Source organism: Lytechinus variegatus, chromosome 18, assembly GCF_018143015.1.
Source record: "Lytechinus variegatus isolate NC3 chromosome 18, Lvar_3.0, whole genome shotgun sequence".
NCBI lineage: Eukaryota > Metazoa > Echinodermata > Echinoidea > Temnopleuroida > Toxopneustidae > Lytechinus > Lytechinus variegatus.
This window is the reverse complement of record NC_054757.1, coordinates 12,702,037-12,717,012: the sequence shown is the minus strand read 5'-3', so window position 1 is coordinate 12,717,012 and position 14,976 is coordinate 12,702,037. Positions and strand designations below refer to the sequence as shown.

The 14,976-nt window shown below is 35.9% G+C and overlaps 2 protein-coding genes across 4 annotated transcripts in view; one reads left to right on the top strand and one right to left on the bottom strand.

Moving 5' to 3' along the window:
* Nucleotides 1–1,245, bottom strand: part of LOC121432099 (annexin A5-like) — a 39,345-nt gene extending 38,100 nt beyond the window's left edge. For all 3 annotated transcript variants that reach the window (XM_041629954.1, XM_041629955.1, XM_041629956.1), the window contains exon 1: nt 1,136–1,245. The gene's annotated coding sequence lies outside the window, so the exon portion shown is untranslated. The remainder of the gene's footprint in view (nt 1–1,135) is intronic.
* A 7,465-nt stretch (nt 1,246–8,710) lies between these two features.
* On the top strand, nt 8,711–14,360 carry LOC121405593. Its single transcript, XM_041596523.1, has 5 exons — nt 8,711–8,900; nt 11,442–11,489; nt 11,956–12,054; nt 12,928–12,954; nt 13,882–14,360. Exons 1-5 carry the CDS (start codon nt 8,841–8,843, stop codon nt 14,116–14,118), a joined length of 471 nt encoding a protein of 156 aa, XP_041452457.1. The 5' UTR covers nt 8,711–8,840; the 3' UTR covers nt 14,119–14,360.
* Nucleotides 14,361–14,976: the final 616 nt, after the last annotated feature.

Here is a 14,976-nt window from a genome sequence, read left to right as displayed (position 1 = left end):
TTACTGACCACAGATATGAAAGGATTTTGAAGGATGAGTAGATTCAAGACAATTTAGACAAATCCAAAGATGACCTCACAGTGATTGGAACTCAGACTTACATGAAAGGGCATAGGTGGGACAATGTGTTATCATTTTCTTATTGTATCACCCTTAAGGTATTGCTCTAATATGATTCTTCTTTAACGCATGAGGTTTATGACTTGCATGACAAATGAGTATATGGTTATTTCCAAGCATGCAGTGTGTTGGGTTTAATTAGCCAAGATTATAGGGTTGTGATCGATTCATCATATAATAGATATCGCTTATTTGGGTAACTGTTTTGAAGCATGATAGCACAGTTTGAGACTAGATTTATTTGCATATGCTTATTATTCTTGCAATTTATATCTTTGTCATGCAGTTTTCACGGAGTTGAACGACATGGAAGCAAATAATAATAAACGCTAGACAACTTCAGTTGAGACCTGTGCCTCGTATTCATTTATAGCTCTTGTGGCTCTGCCACAGCTACATGTAGGATGTATAATATAAATGAATCATGAATCATAATGCGACCAAAGTTCAAACATAACTAAGTCAGATCTAGATACTAACGTTAGATGGAACGTCCTTTAAATTAAGTTTCAAACCTTCTCTTTCCATGCTTTCTTTCTTTTTTACTAGATTCAATTTCATGCAAGTAGCAAGCAGCATTGCACTTGATTTTTTTTTCTTCTTCTTCATTATTCAAATTTTTGCCTGCTCACTGCATGCTAAATCCGTGGTTTTCAGCAAAATTTAATTGGGGTGTGGCGGCTTGTAAATTCTCCCGTTAATGGCAATGCCAATGGCCAATGCAAAATGCCTGGCATTATACGATCATCGGCTAGCAGCGCGATCGACCGGACTCCATTGATGGCTGCGCCAGCCCCAGAGTATCGGCAGGTTTTCCGGAACACGAAAGCTGCCGCCGCGCAGGGTCGCTGCTAGCTGCTGCGATATTTATAAAAATTTATGCCACTGCTGCTTTTTCGCAAATTACAAAGCACAAGAACTAAATTAATTTGCAACCAATGAACGAATTATATATTTTAGATCAATCGTTACTGTAGATTATATTATGATTTATTGAAAAAAATGCCAACGTTACCAATGAATGAAACAGCTCCAAAATTGTTGAATTAATGTTGGAATGGGATGTCGACTTCAGTTGGGTACGGTATGTTCCACGCCCACGTCACGTACATAAATAGAATTGCCGGCCCCTGGGCGGCCGGCCGGCCGGTATTGGCCGAGAGCGAGTCGGTCGGCCAGGGGCGCGGCGATCAGTGAGACTGGGTCTGCATCTAGATCTGGGGGCAGGGCGGGGGTGCAGAGAAATAAAATTTGTGTAGACCTGTTTGGATCTGGGAATTAAGAAGAGGCATCTTTTCAACCTAATACCGTATGTGAAGAATTTACATGCAAAAGGGACTAAATCCGCGGCTAAATCCAATTTTTCCATTCTTCATATCATTTTTTTCCCCAAAAAAAATAGAGATCTATACCGGTATGGCCAATATAACTATAAGGCCTAAGTATTTATGCCTTTCAATTTGATATGATTCATTTATACATATTATTTTCATGAATTTAGTCTTTTTGCATGAAAACTAATTTTAAGTCGTTGCTATGTCAGCTATAGGCAACACTACATGATGTATTCAGACCGGTAAATCCGGGGTAAACCATTTCAACATCTGTCTGACAGAAATTTGGGCCGTGGGGAAGAGAGAAGTACACAAAATTATAGAACTCTGTTTACTATATAAACCTTACAGTAATTGTTTAAACAGTTTGAACAACTGTTTAAATCTTAAGCAACAAAGTTTAATTTTCAATAAATTAAACATTATTGTTTAAACGGAACAAATGCTGTAAGGTTCATATAGTAAACAGCGTTGTATAAATCTTAAACAGCGTTTTTACTGTGTGTATGGGTATGTTGATGTTCAACCTTCTGTATATCTATTACCCCTCTACGAAAGAGACTAAATGCATGAACATTTATATACAAATTCATATACATTAAAAGAACTCTGCCGAGTTTTTTAACTGTTCTTTTTATAACCTATATTTTTAAACATATATAGGCATGGAAACTTCATTAAGTAAACATGGTAAATGGAGGCATAGATTTATGTGAAATAAATGTATGAAAAGCGTTTTCGATTTAGTGTCTTTTGCGTGAAAACGTACATTCCACGTCCATTTTAATAATTTCTAGAAAATTTTGGAAACTGGAGAGTCAGTTTGATCATGGATCTATCATGCACATGGTGAATGTCTATTTGTTTAAACATGCAAATCAGAAATTTAACGCAAAATAATAAAAAGAAATGGATTTATTCCCTTTGGCATGTCAGCTTTTATATATGGGAAGCCAGAGAGTGGGGGTCCGGGGGCTACTATAGCCGTAATTAAAGGGAAAGTTCTAGTTGACAAAAATATATATTGCAAAAATACCAATATAATTAAAAATGATAATTATATGATAAAGGTTTGAGGATCTACCAAGGATTTAAAAAGTTTAGAATTTCGATTTATTGTCACGTCATAATTATGTGAGCAGCTTCCTTTCTCAAACTTTCGTTGATCTGTTTCTTTGATTTTTCAGTTTTCGCACGGGCTGTCTTGTTCCAATGGTTTCATTCTCCTTTAAGTATGCCTTCTATTTTATCATGCACATCATTATGCGTACGTTTGAGTGCATGTGTTTATACGTTGTAAGTGCATCATGTGACACGACTGTATCTCATTCTTTTGATGAAATTTTAGGGCAATTCTTTAATTTAGATGTGAAAGCTAACCCTGGACGGTATGGGCTTCACTCTGTTCTGGTTGGGCGTTGCCTGTGCTATATGGGTTATTATACATAATTGCATGCCCTTACCCTGTTCATATCTGAATTTCCTCATATTCTCTTTCTTAACCCTGCATGTATAGAAATAGTAAAGTGAATGTCTTTTTCTTGTGAAATAGCGTTATACTCTCTCTGGTTGGGCGATGCACTTAATCATGGTTAATGCTTTGTTACACGTTATTCGGAAATGTTCAATGTTTTATAGTGTTTTTAAGCCAACTTTTAAGTAAACAAACACCAAGTACAATTGCAAGATAATGTATTTTCTTTACTGCATGCCTTTACCTTGTTCATTTTCTCAAGTATAATGACATCATTCTCAGTGCACGTTTTAAAAACGTGACTCTATTTGGTATGGTTGGACGATGCTCATTAATCATGATGCTTTATAATGCTTTAATTGCATGTTTTCTTATTCTTTTTATTGTTAAGCAATTTCCCGCGTGTTTATAAATATTTGAACATTAAAGCGCCATCGACAAACTCTATAAGAATATATAATTATCTATTTGAAAGACTTTACATTGTCTTTTATTCTGCTTAAGCTTTTTCTAAACATGTTTTGAAGGATTTTAAAATGTGAACACCTGGTCTTGACTGGTATGAAAATTTTTCGGTTTTGGTTGAGCGATAATATGTTTTAATTGCATATTTTTGGTTGGCATGAGCATTGTTCGGCTTTGGTCCGATAATATATTATCATGATTATATAATGGTCAGGCTTTGATGTCTGTTTCAAACTGTTTGAGTATCTTGTTTGAATGCCATTTACCCCATTCGTAATCAAAATAATGATTCTAAATTTTTAGGAGAGTTGTTATATGAACACTGTACTCTGGTTGGTATTTAGATCGTTCTGTTGGCATATCGTACTCATACATGTAATGACCCAGGCAGGCTTTTTTGGGGAAATACTTTAATGCAAATTTCCCACGTGTTTTAAATTCTTTTTATTGTTAGGCAATTTCCCGCGCGTTTAACAGTATTATAACATTAAAGCGCCATCGAGAAACTCATATAAGAATATATTATCTATTTGAAAGAATTTACATTGTCTTTTATTCCGCTTCTTCTAAACATGTTTTGAAGGATTTTAGAATGTGAACACCTGGTCTTGACTGGTATGGTACTTTCTCGGTTTTGGTTGACCGATAATGCTTTAATTGCATATTTTTGGTTGGCACGGGCATTGCTCGGCTTTTATCCGACAAATACCTAGTGCTCGGACTTTGATGTCTTTTTCAAACTGTTAATTGAATATCTTTTTTGAATACCATCTACCCCGTTCGTAATAAAAAAAAGAACAATGCTTAATTTTTAGGAGAGTTGTAATATGAAAACTTTACTCTGGTTGGCATTGAGATCGTTTTGTTGGAATATAGTACGCATACTTTAATGAAAAATTTTCATCCTGTTTTAAAAAATTTCAACTCTATATGTAGTCTCATTGTCCACCAAACTATATTCTCTTGTCTACATGACTAACCTTATTAATATTGTTAATAACAATGACTGATTCTTCTAAGCATATTGAGCATGTTGAGGGTATCTGTTTATGCGTAATACCTGACCCCCGGGGGACCACTTACATTGACGAGTGGAAATATTGGCATTATCAATAAACTGAAATATCATTTTTCGTCGTCATCACTTTTAATGCTATATTCTTCCCTGATCTTGCCTTACTTGAATTATGGGATACTTGCCTGGGGCAGCACCCATCAAACCATTTTAGATAGACTATTACTGCAAAAGAAGTCCCTTCGTGTTATTCATAATTCAGCTTTTCGTTCACACACTGACCCACTATTTTTTTATTGCAAATTGCTGAAGATAAGCGACCTATATTTATTACATTTAGGCCAATTTATGTTTAACTTTGACAAAAACACACTTCCACGTGTATTTGATTATATGTTTCCTCTTAATCGGTCTTTTCATAATTACCCTATACTCGGCAATCTGACGAATTTCATTTACCCCGTTTTAGAACTTTATTGGCAAAGAGTACATTTATGTTCGATGGCCCTAGATTTTGGAACTCCCTCGACAATAACATAAAAAAACAGCCCTTCCATATATTCTTTCAAAAGAAAACTTAAAAACGTCTTACTTAAATCCTACCGAGGTCTTCATTACTAATTCCCGCTCGTTATCATCTCCTCTCAGACTTCAAGTTATTTTTGTTAGTCTTTATCATTTTGTTTTATCCTCTCTTTTCGGTCGAAATTTGTCCTGATTCTATTTTACGTTTATTTCTCCTTTTGTCGTCCTGTTTTTTTTTATTTTTTCATTTTATTCTATTATTTTTCGTTTTGTCTTGTTCTGTGAGTTATCCTGTTTTTTTTAAATCTATTCAGTAAATCTCCGTAGGCAAATAGCAACCATTGCGTCTCTCTCTCTCTCTCTCCTCTATTCTCTTCCTTTAGGGGGGTTCACATTATACAAGCTATGCTTTTTAGTGAATCCCCCATTTCCACAGATACTTTTCTTCTATCCAAACTATATATCATTTGTCTATAAAATATTTTGTATTATATTTTTATATGTTAGTTATCATGATTATTATTAATGGATGGTAAATATTTGTTATAATCTATGAAAATGATTTGTATAAATATTTGTTATTTCTGTTGGAAATAAAATTGAATCTGAATCTGAATCTTTATCGTGAATTTTAAAAAAGAAATCAATGACATGTCATTTTACTGGAAAAAATCATAACGGTTTTTACTGTACATTTAGTATATCAAAAGAAAAATCATTTCACACCCGCTCCTGACATACATTTTTTTAGACATCATGAACCATTGAATATTTGAAATTCATGCACAGAGGCGTCGATCCTGGGGGGGCAGGGGGGGCGATCGCCCCATCAATGAAAATATTGGGGGGCAAACATATCATTTTGCCCCCCCCAATAATTCCGGATATGCATTTAAAAAAAACAAGATTGTAATGTTCAGCAAGCGAGATGGAGTTACACAACTCGTTCTTTATTAAAATCGTGCTCAAAATATCCGCTTTTTAGATTGGAATATCAAAATTTTCAGCTCGCGCTTCGCATCGTTTCTTTTCATGATTGAATAGATGAATGTAAATGTCCCGTTTTCAGTTCTAGCCTCAAAAGAACTCCTGCTTCGATTTGCAGTCATCTTTTCTTGGATATATATCGTGTTCTTTATCAAAAATGTCCATAAACTGTCATTTTTTCAGATCGAAATATCAAAGTTTTCTGCTCGCGCTTCGCGCTCGCATCTAGTCTTTTAGATACATATCTTAATCATTGGTACTAAAAATGCTTAGAATATCAAGTTTTCAGGTCAGAATATAAAGAAATTTCAGCTCACTCTCGGCACTCGTACTATCTGTGTATAGTGAGATATGTATCCTCCTCATGAGTTACTACAAACAGTCCTAAACAGGCACGCTTTTCCTGTCAGTATACTAAAAAAATCAGCTCGCGCTCACATTAATTTGTTGGTGAGATACGTGTCTGTGTTTCATGAGTCAAATATATATATATACATGTATATATATATATATATATATATATATATATATATATATATATACATACACACATATATATATATATATATGTGTGTGTGGGTGGGTGTTTTGTACGATCGAGCGCCTTTGGAACGTTAATGATTTTGCCCCCCCAATCTGAAAAATGGATCGACGCCCCTGTTCATGCATTTTATATTATATTATTCATGAGGCATGCTCGTATGACGTCACAAAATTGAAAAAAAAAATCTTGGATGGAATTTCCTCAAAATATTTTTTATCACATTTCTCTGGTATTTTTTACAATGCAATGGCAGGCCCGTAGTTCCCCATGGATTGGGAAATTATTGTAATCCCTGGAAATCATTGTAGTTACAGTTGATCCAGGATTTATAGCGGGAATATCAAAGGCAACAAAATAGTTTGCGGGGGGGAAGTCCCGTGCACCACCCACCACCTCCCTCCCTCGCCCACCCACCTTTCTGTTTTTACGCCAGGGATATGAGGCGATAATTAAGCAGCCAAGCAGAGTTGGGGGCCGGCAACATAGTTGTTACCCTGCCGACTGGAAAATAAAATGTAAGAACATTTCAGATTTTAGAAAAAGTTAGACTGCCCGGCAAAAAATCAAATGTGAACAAGCCGCCATATATACATGTACGCCGATAGGATTACTTCTGACCGGGCCTATATCCCAACCTCCATGCAAAATAAAATATGATCCTTCAAAAAGCACCACAATTTTCAGAAGGCATTACGCCTCTTTATATAAGTTCGGATTTTTTTTAATGTAAGCCTTTATAAATCTAATTTTATAATCTAAAGATTATAGATAAACTTTCCCGTCAATCTTTCCAATGGCCTGTAATAAGGGGTAATAAGGCAATAAATGGGCACATAAAATAGTGACACAGAAAGTTTTTAATGGGGATTAAAGTCAGCGTAATATTTTCTTTCAATAATTTATAGTTACTCGGCCCAGTCGCCCAGATCTCTCCTGTCATTCTTTCTTTCATTTCTTTCGAGATTCTTCTTTTTTTCTTTCTCTCGACCCCCCCCCCCCCCCGTTTACTACTTGAAAATCATATTAGGGAGTCGTCGATTGCACCCTGACCCCTCCCGACGCACCACCTCCCACCTCCTTATAACTTGCATTAACTGGGCGTTGTGGCGTGCGCCTGTAATCCAAGCTGTGGGGAAGTTACAAATTGATGCAGAGGTTCGAGGTTCGAGCCCTGGTCACGTCTTTCGGATGGTGACGTTAAAGGTCGGTCCCAGACGTAAATAATCATATCTGATTGATACACGTCTGACAAAACTCAAATACACACACACAGATGCCTTATATAATCATCGATCAATCTCGTATTGGTGGGCAATTCAGTTAGATCAAGAGAAAAAATACTATATATTGACAAATTTTAATCGAATTTTGGATGGGTCCTTGATTGCAATCTAAAGAAATTTAAACTCCATCATTACTCTCGAATTACATAGTCTTATCATCAGGCCAGCAGTGTAAAAAATGGACAATACACTGTGAATAATCATTTTCGTTTTTTTTTCTTGAATTCAATTAAACATTTAGTTTTCTTGTCAACATTTGTTCAGTAATTTCGTAAAAAATATTGACATAAACGCAGGGGCAGATCCAGCCTTGGCCAATAGGGGGTGGAATTTTTTCAGCCACATTTTCCCCGATCGACTGCCCGAAGTTGATTTTTATTTGTTTCTTTGAAGGGGTAGTAGTCCTAATATAGTCACTCTTAAAGGGGTGGTCTGGGTTGAAAATATTTGTATTTATGGTTATTTTAAGCTTTATTCTTAACATAAATATTTAATAATCTCAAAAACCTTATTTAAATAGGACCGCCGCCCATTATTTTATTTTAATTAGATATTTTTACATCGATCCCGTCCGAACCAATTCTTTGAACCCCCCCGCCCCCCCCCCCCCCCCATAGTCGGTCTGCCAGCGCGCACTAGGGTGCCACAGAGCCCACCCCCCCCCCCCTCCCTCACGTTTTTTCCATGTACAAAAACGTAAAAATGACCACACGATTGTGATATTTTTTTGCATGGTGGAGCCCCCCCGGGCCCCCCCCCCCCTTGAAAACCGTTCCGCGGCCCCTGCGACTCAGGCTGATCTCTTAACTAGGGGAGAGATCAGTGCTGCGACTCGAGTTAAGGGCCTGAATGTGCAGCTTACTCATGCCTTGCGTACTGAAGGTCCTCTCGCTGAAACAGCAAGTTTTGTATGTGCTAGTCTTTGCGTGCAGACACACTTGCTGATCAAAATTTAAATCAGGGTCTGTGCCTGCAGCTGCAGAGACTAATCCGATCGTGCGCTGTCATGTGATATGACAACAACAACGTAATTTTTTTATAAGTTTGTGAATTAAATATATTCTCATTGAAGCCGATAATCGATATAAACAAGATGGACGGTGCAGCGTCAGGGTCACCGCCTCCAGTTTATCATGAAATTTCACCAGTAATGGTAAGGCTTTAGGCTCTCTTTTTTCCCCCTAAATAGTTGAAGCACCGCTCAAGGAAATACATAACATCGAATTGCACATACGGGACTGAACTTGAATATGTTCGGTCCCACATGTACATTTTGATGTGCCAGTATGATGCTAGATTTCCTCCCAGTATGATCAACTTACCAATGCTATTGACCGCGATTTATCGCTAATCTCTGAAGAGAGAAGGGTCAAAACAAAGAGAGCGGGTGCAGTTGGATTGAAAAGTAATAATAATTATGCCTTAAAATTATGAAATTTGTCACCTCACAGAGTCAGAGGCTGGGGCCGATTGCACAAAAAAGGGTCTTTCCAAGGCATGCAAGGACCGTCTTTCGTGTCACCCATCTCTTATGAAACACTAAGCGGGGTGTTTCTGAAATTCATGATAAAGAATAAGATTCGTTAGTTTGATTTTAAATCAAATTTTATACAATTTCATGATATCACATTATTTTGTAAACAAATATTTGTTTTAACGGACGAATGAAATATGTTTGCAGATGATTTATTTAAAATGCGTTTCACATGGCGCATCATAAAAGATGGGCGACACGAAAGACGGTCCTTGCAAAGACCCTTTCGAGCAATCGGCCCCTGGCTCTGCTCTAGCGCTCTCTTCTTCAAGTTCTTGTGTGTGTGTCACTGTGTGTTGTGTCAATGTTTGCACTCATAACTGAAGAAGTCACCAGCACTGACAAAATAAACAGCAGTGAATGGACTGATGACTATGATATAATGCCGAGTAATCATGGATTTCTTTTAAATTCCGTAAAATGTTTTGATTTCTATTCTGATATTCTTTCTTTTTCTTATTTTTTGAAGAGGAAACCTGCCAAAAGTAAATTCACATAACATGAAATTAAAAATCAAACATTTTACTTCATTGTAAACAGAAAAAAAAATAGGTAACAGCTACTCAGACTCAGTAGCACAGGTCCTGCTTCTGAACCATAATTTATAATGAGTTTTATTCATGAAATCCTGGACAAAAAGGACCAACTTGACTGAACCATAAAATATTAATGGTAATTCTGCATGTTCAGGGAAAACTAAACCTTTGTTTCACAGCCACAAGACAATCACAATGAGGAGAAATTTAGAATATTTCATATTTCTTATGATAAAATACAAAATAAATAGTGAGTGCTGTCATCAGTTCCCCCATTTGCATACCAACTGGGATGTGCATTTAACTGTTTTGTGAAATTAAGCAAAACTTTAAAATGTCATAACTTTCTAATCCAATTTTGATGAAATTTTCAGTGTTATGCTTTGGGAATTTTTCTCTTTTATTGAAATCAACTTTTTGTTGGGGCGGACTTGTCCTTTAACATGACAAAATAAACAGCAGCGAATAGATTGACTCGTGATTATTTCATAATGAGGCCAAAAAGAAAAAAATGCGGATGGATGCTACCATCTTGGCTTTTGTCATGGAAAGAAAGAGAGTAAACAATGGTCGGATTGCTCTATGAGACAAATTCAATGTCACTTGGTTTTAATTGTCTTGCAGAGCGATTCGCTGCATCTGCCCATTGACAATGGCATTGTGCAACTGCTTGCCAAGAAAAAAATAATAGACTTTTTTGACAATCATAGAAATTGAAATTGACAAAAGCAAAAAAGATATCAAATTTGCAGATAATGATAATTATAAAAGTATCATGATAGATTAGATGGCTATTTTTAAACTAGGGCTGATTTAAAATGTTTAGAATTTTGTTAAAATGGCCGCTATATAAACGTCCTATTTTTACTGGATGGAAAAAAAAAACCTTCCCAAAATCTTCCTGAAATATCACATCTTACATCTAAACATCAATGAAATGGCCATCTATTTTCCATATTTCCTTGGATTTTTGTTTTTATCTAATCAGAAATTATCAAGAAGATGAAGAATATTGACTTGTTTCTTGACTCAGAAAGATTGTTTTAGTTGATGTCACACTCTGTCAACGCCATGAAAATCTACATGCTTGACTACAATAGTTCCATTATTGATGGCCATTTCATGGATGCAAAAATGTGAAATTTCAGTTACGGCCATTAATTAATTACATGTAAACTTTTTCTTTTACCAAAGGTAATGAATCAAGGGTGTTTCATACCAAATTGCCTTAGACTGAAAAAAAAAAGTTTAGAGGACAATTCCATAGACTAACAAGACCTTATACATAGGCTACAGCCAAAACATTGACCAAATGATGTTATTAGATTCGATGGCATTGGTCCAGTGCCTAGTTGCATAAAAGTTACCATTATGGTATTAAACTTTGCCATCCACTGGTAACTTGCATGGAATCCTTGATTCTGATTGGCTGTTAATCAGCATACTCATGGTAGATACCATTGGATGGCAAAGTTTACCATAATACTAATAGTGAATGAGTTCCTGATGTCAATAATTTATAAAGCAAACCATGTGACTAGATTTCAGATATTGATTTGAAGAAATATGAAGTGTAAAAAATTTTCATTCATCTCTGTCTCTCTTTCCCTTTCTCTCATATCAGTTATGGATGCGGAGGATATTTTCAGCTGTCACGATTATCATGGTGGCGGTAAGTATTTTGATAAATCCCCCCCAAGAGTGTTAGTCTCTATTCCATTATATTATCAAATTACATAATGCCTGAAGAAATATCTGGATTACAGATGATATGATTTCAAAATAGTGGATGTATGTTTGTCATTTTGAAAATTTATTTAGCCTAGTCTTAATATTAGCCATATGATTTCATTTATGGGCATTTCCCGGTAACTGACGTTACACGGCACAATTTTACTCGCCTTTCATTGTGTGTATGATTATCTCAAACAACAAATGATGGGAGTTTGCTTCTAGATTTTTCCTAATGCTTCATATCAAACAAATGATAACTTTTTAGCTCCAGTGGATGATAAGACAATCTGCCTCTCTGCAATATGATTGTAGGTGCTTTAGTTTTGCTTTTCAAAGATAGCTTTATCCAAATTCGTCTCATGTTATAACTAACATGTATATCCCCCTTTTCTCTACCCCTGTAGCTTGCCATGTTATTCTGTCTGATACAAGGGAAAACAGACAGCACCTTTTATCTTCTCTTTGTGAATCTTGTCATCAGCTGTGTAATCATATCCTTTCTGGTGAGTAGGCTCCCGAGAAGTTGCCATAGGGTTTGAAATGCATAGAGTAGTCCCCGTTCCCATTCCTAGTACAGCGATAGCACCTCTTTGCTGCCATTTTGCTTTTGCATCTGACATTGTACCACAAGTATCTTCTTTTAGTGTAGTGCTAAGCAACCTATGTATGAAAATAGAAGAGGTTTGTTTGCATCCTTCTATCACTCCAAATGATAAATTACATTGACCACTTAATTTCTGAAAACTCCTTACTGGGGTTCCTTTGCAGTTTATGAGAGCTATTTATGACTTTAAATTGAGAGAGTGAAGCATTCTAGTTGATTGATTTTATTCGTCAAGAATATCACAAGAGATTACAATGAAATTGAAGAATGCCTTGACAGGAAAGCCCATGAAAGCCGAAAGGCCTCTTTCCAATGGGGTCCTATAGTTAGTATAAAACATTAACATATTGTAACAAAACTGGAATATGGTATAAAAAAAATAATAATAAAATACATACATACAGGGCCCTTTTGCATGTGTGTGTGTGTGTGCGAGGGTTCCGCTTTTTCATATTAAAATTATAGTATCTTTTATACACAGCCTTTGGATGAATTTTTGTTACAATTTTTGCTAAAATTACAAGGTTCTTATGCCATTCTTTATAACTAATATAAGCACAATTGTGAGTATAAATTATGAGTATTGATTATGATTATAAGTAGTTAAGCACCAAATTATTTGGTATGGGGTTTTAACCACAGCTTATAGGGATTAACCTTGGAAGGTGTTGAATTCTCATTACTTCAATTTTTCTCGAATATTGTTATCTTTCATATATCTTTTTTTCTGTAATGTATTGTGACCTGTGCTTTTATCACTTTGTTTAAACAGCTTTGGTGGTACAGAACTGGAGATTTGGTAAGATTGTTCATACAAATTCTTTTGTTTGTGTTTGTTTTGAACTTTTAATGTGTTTTTTGATTGATTAATTTTTATTAGTGTTTAAGAATTGGCATATTCAATTGTCTTGGTTAATTGGAGGGAGGGTAGAACTTTTTGGTTTTGGGGTTTGATTGAGACTACAGAAATAGTATTATTAGGAGTAGGAGTAGTAGTAGTAGTAGTAGTAGTAGTAGAAGTAGTAGTAGAAGTAGTAGTAGTAGTAGTAGTAGTAGTAGTAGTAGTAGTAGTAGTAGTAGTAGTAGTAGAAGTAGTAGTAGAAGTAGTAGTAGTAGTAGTAGTAGTAGTAGTAGTAGTAGTAGTAGTAGTAGTAGTAGTAGTAGTAGTAGTAGTAGTAGTAGTAGTAGTAGTAGTAGTAGTAGTAGTAGTAGTAGTAGTAGTAGTAGTAGTAGTAGTAGTAGTAGTAGTAGTATCAGCATCTGCACTAAATATTGTAGTAGTAGATTTAGTAATGCACGATGTTCCTAAATAAAAGTACATAAAAAGGGTTGTTTTTCACTGTACGGCAATGTAAATATACGAAGAAAAGGGTAAAAATGGCTACAAATCGGCAAAAAAGGTATACTCTTACTATTCACCCTATCATGAAAAAGAATTAAACAAGACATTATCAATAAGGTGCGGAAATACAGGTCAATATATTTGAGGGGACTCTGAGATCGGAGGATGATTACGGTAGTTGTTTAGGGTCTATTTTGAAAGTCCATACACTGTATTAGAATGTGCATAGTGGTCACATGGTAATAACAGTACTCCCTCCGCCTCTGTGTCTGATAACCAATTTAACCCTGAGAGTAGGTTAATTTTCTTCCATTATACGAACTCTCACATGTCGTCTTGTGTGACTTGTCATGAGGTTTTGTTTTCTGATTTGCTCTCATCCAGAGTGCGAATAGATTCTGGTTCATCATCCTCGTCGCGAGTGTCATCATCTTCCAGTGCATCACGACCGACATCTTCGTCTTCAACCACGAGAAGACCATCGTCCCCGTCACCACCACCGCCCAGCCGACGACCTACACGATAGGCCCGACCAACATGACCACACACCATACCACTCCCAAAGCCCCCTACCAGAATAAAATGGATGGTATGTTTATACAAGGAGCAGCTCCTCCCTAGGGGTAATGAATGCCCCCCTCCTCTTCCCTACCCGGTCCCCTACTTCCACCACCATGAAGCCTTGTTCATGCTGGTGCACTTTTTAATTGATATGATTTTGATTTAATTGATATTTTCTATCATGCATTGATAGAATAAGCAATCCTTTGTTGGTTTTGAAACTTTCACTTTTTTCATTGGTGAAATTCGAGATAATTGAATTTCATTTTTGCTATCCATAATGCAGTTTGGCAGTCGGTTTTGCATTGAAAAATAAATGAGGCAATTCAAATATTTTTCATTAAAATGCATGATGGTAACTTCTGTACAGCTGATAACCCTCAAATATGGTATAAAAATAAATTGGAAATTTTTTTTTTCCTAACTCAACTGTTGTTCAAGAATTGATATTTATAATTGTACTGTCTTGAAATGTGTAGCATTTATTTTTTTCTTCTCAAGTGCCATGTACAGTGTACAGGTTACTTCAAACCAAGATTTTTTTTTTAATTTTTTTTTAGAGGGCTACTAGTACTTTTCATATTTTACTACCTAGCTCTGCAATATCGGATAAGCTTTAACATTGCAGTGAATGAAGATTTTCCTTTTTTAATTTCCAGGGCTCTTCAGAGCATTTCAGGGTAATATTACCTTGAGCCTGTGTATTATGTCCTTGCTTCAAATTAAGAAATGATTGTTGCTTTATGAAGAATATAGTATACCTTGTCAATTATGTTGCAAGTCTCCCCTACTAATATTAGGAGGTTGGCATAAACTGATGCAAGATGTCAAAATTTTCTGAGTACACGTGTATTGCTATGCGAGTAATGCACAGGTCAGAGTATACATGTTAGTGGCGAAGCAGTGCTTCTGAAGGAT

Excerpts from the sequence above, each read along its gene's own strand:
- LOC121405593 (XM_041596523.1), top strand. The coding sequence starts at position 8,841 with ATGGACGGTGCAGCGTCAGGGTCACCGCCTCCAGTTTATCATGAAATT. Across the intron at positions 8,901-11,441 it reads ATGAAATTTCACCAGTAATG|TTATGGATGCGGAGGATATT; the intron begins GTAAGGCTTTAG and ends CTCTCATATCAG. Across the intron at positions 11,490-11,955 it reads TCACGATTATCATGGTGGCG|CTTGCCATGTTATTCTGTCT; the intron begins GTAAGTATTTTG and ends CTACCCCTGTAG.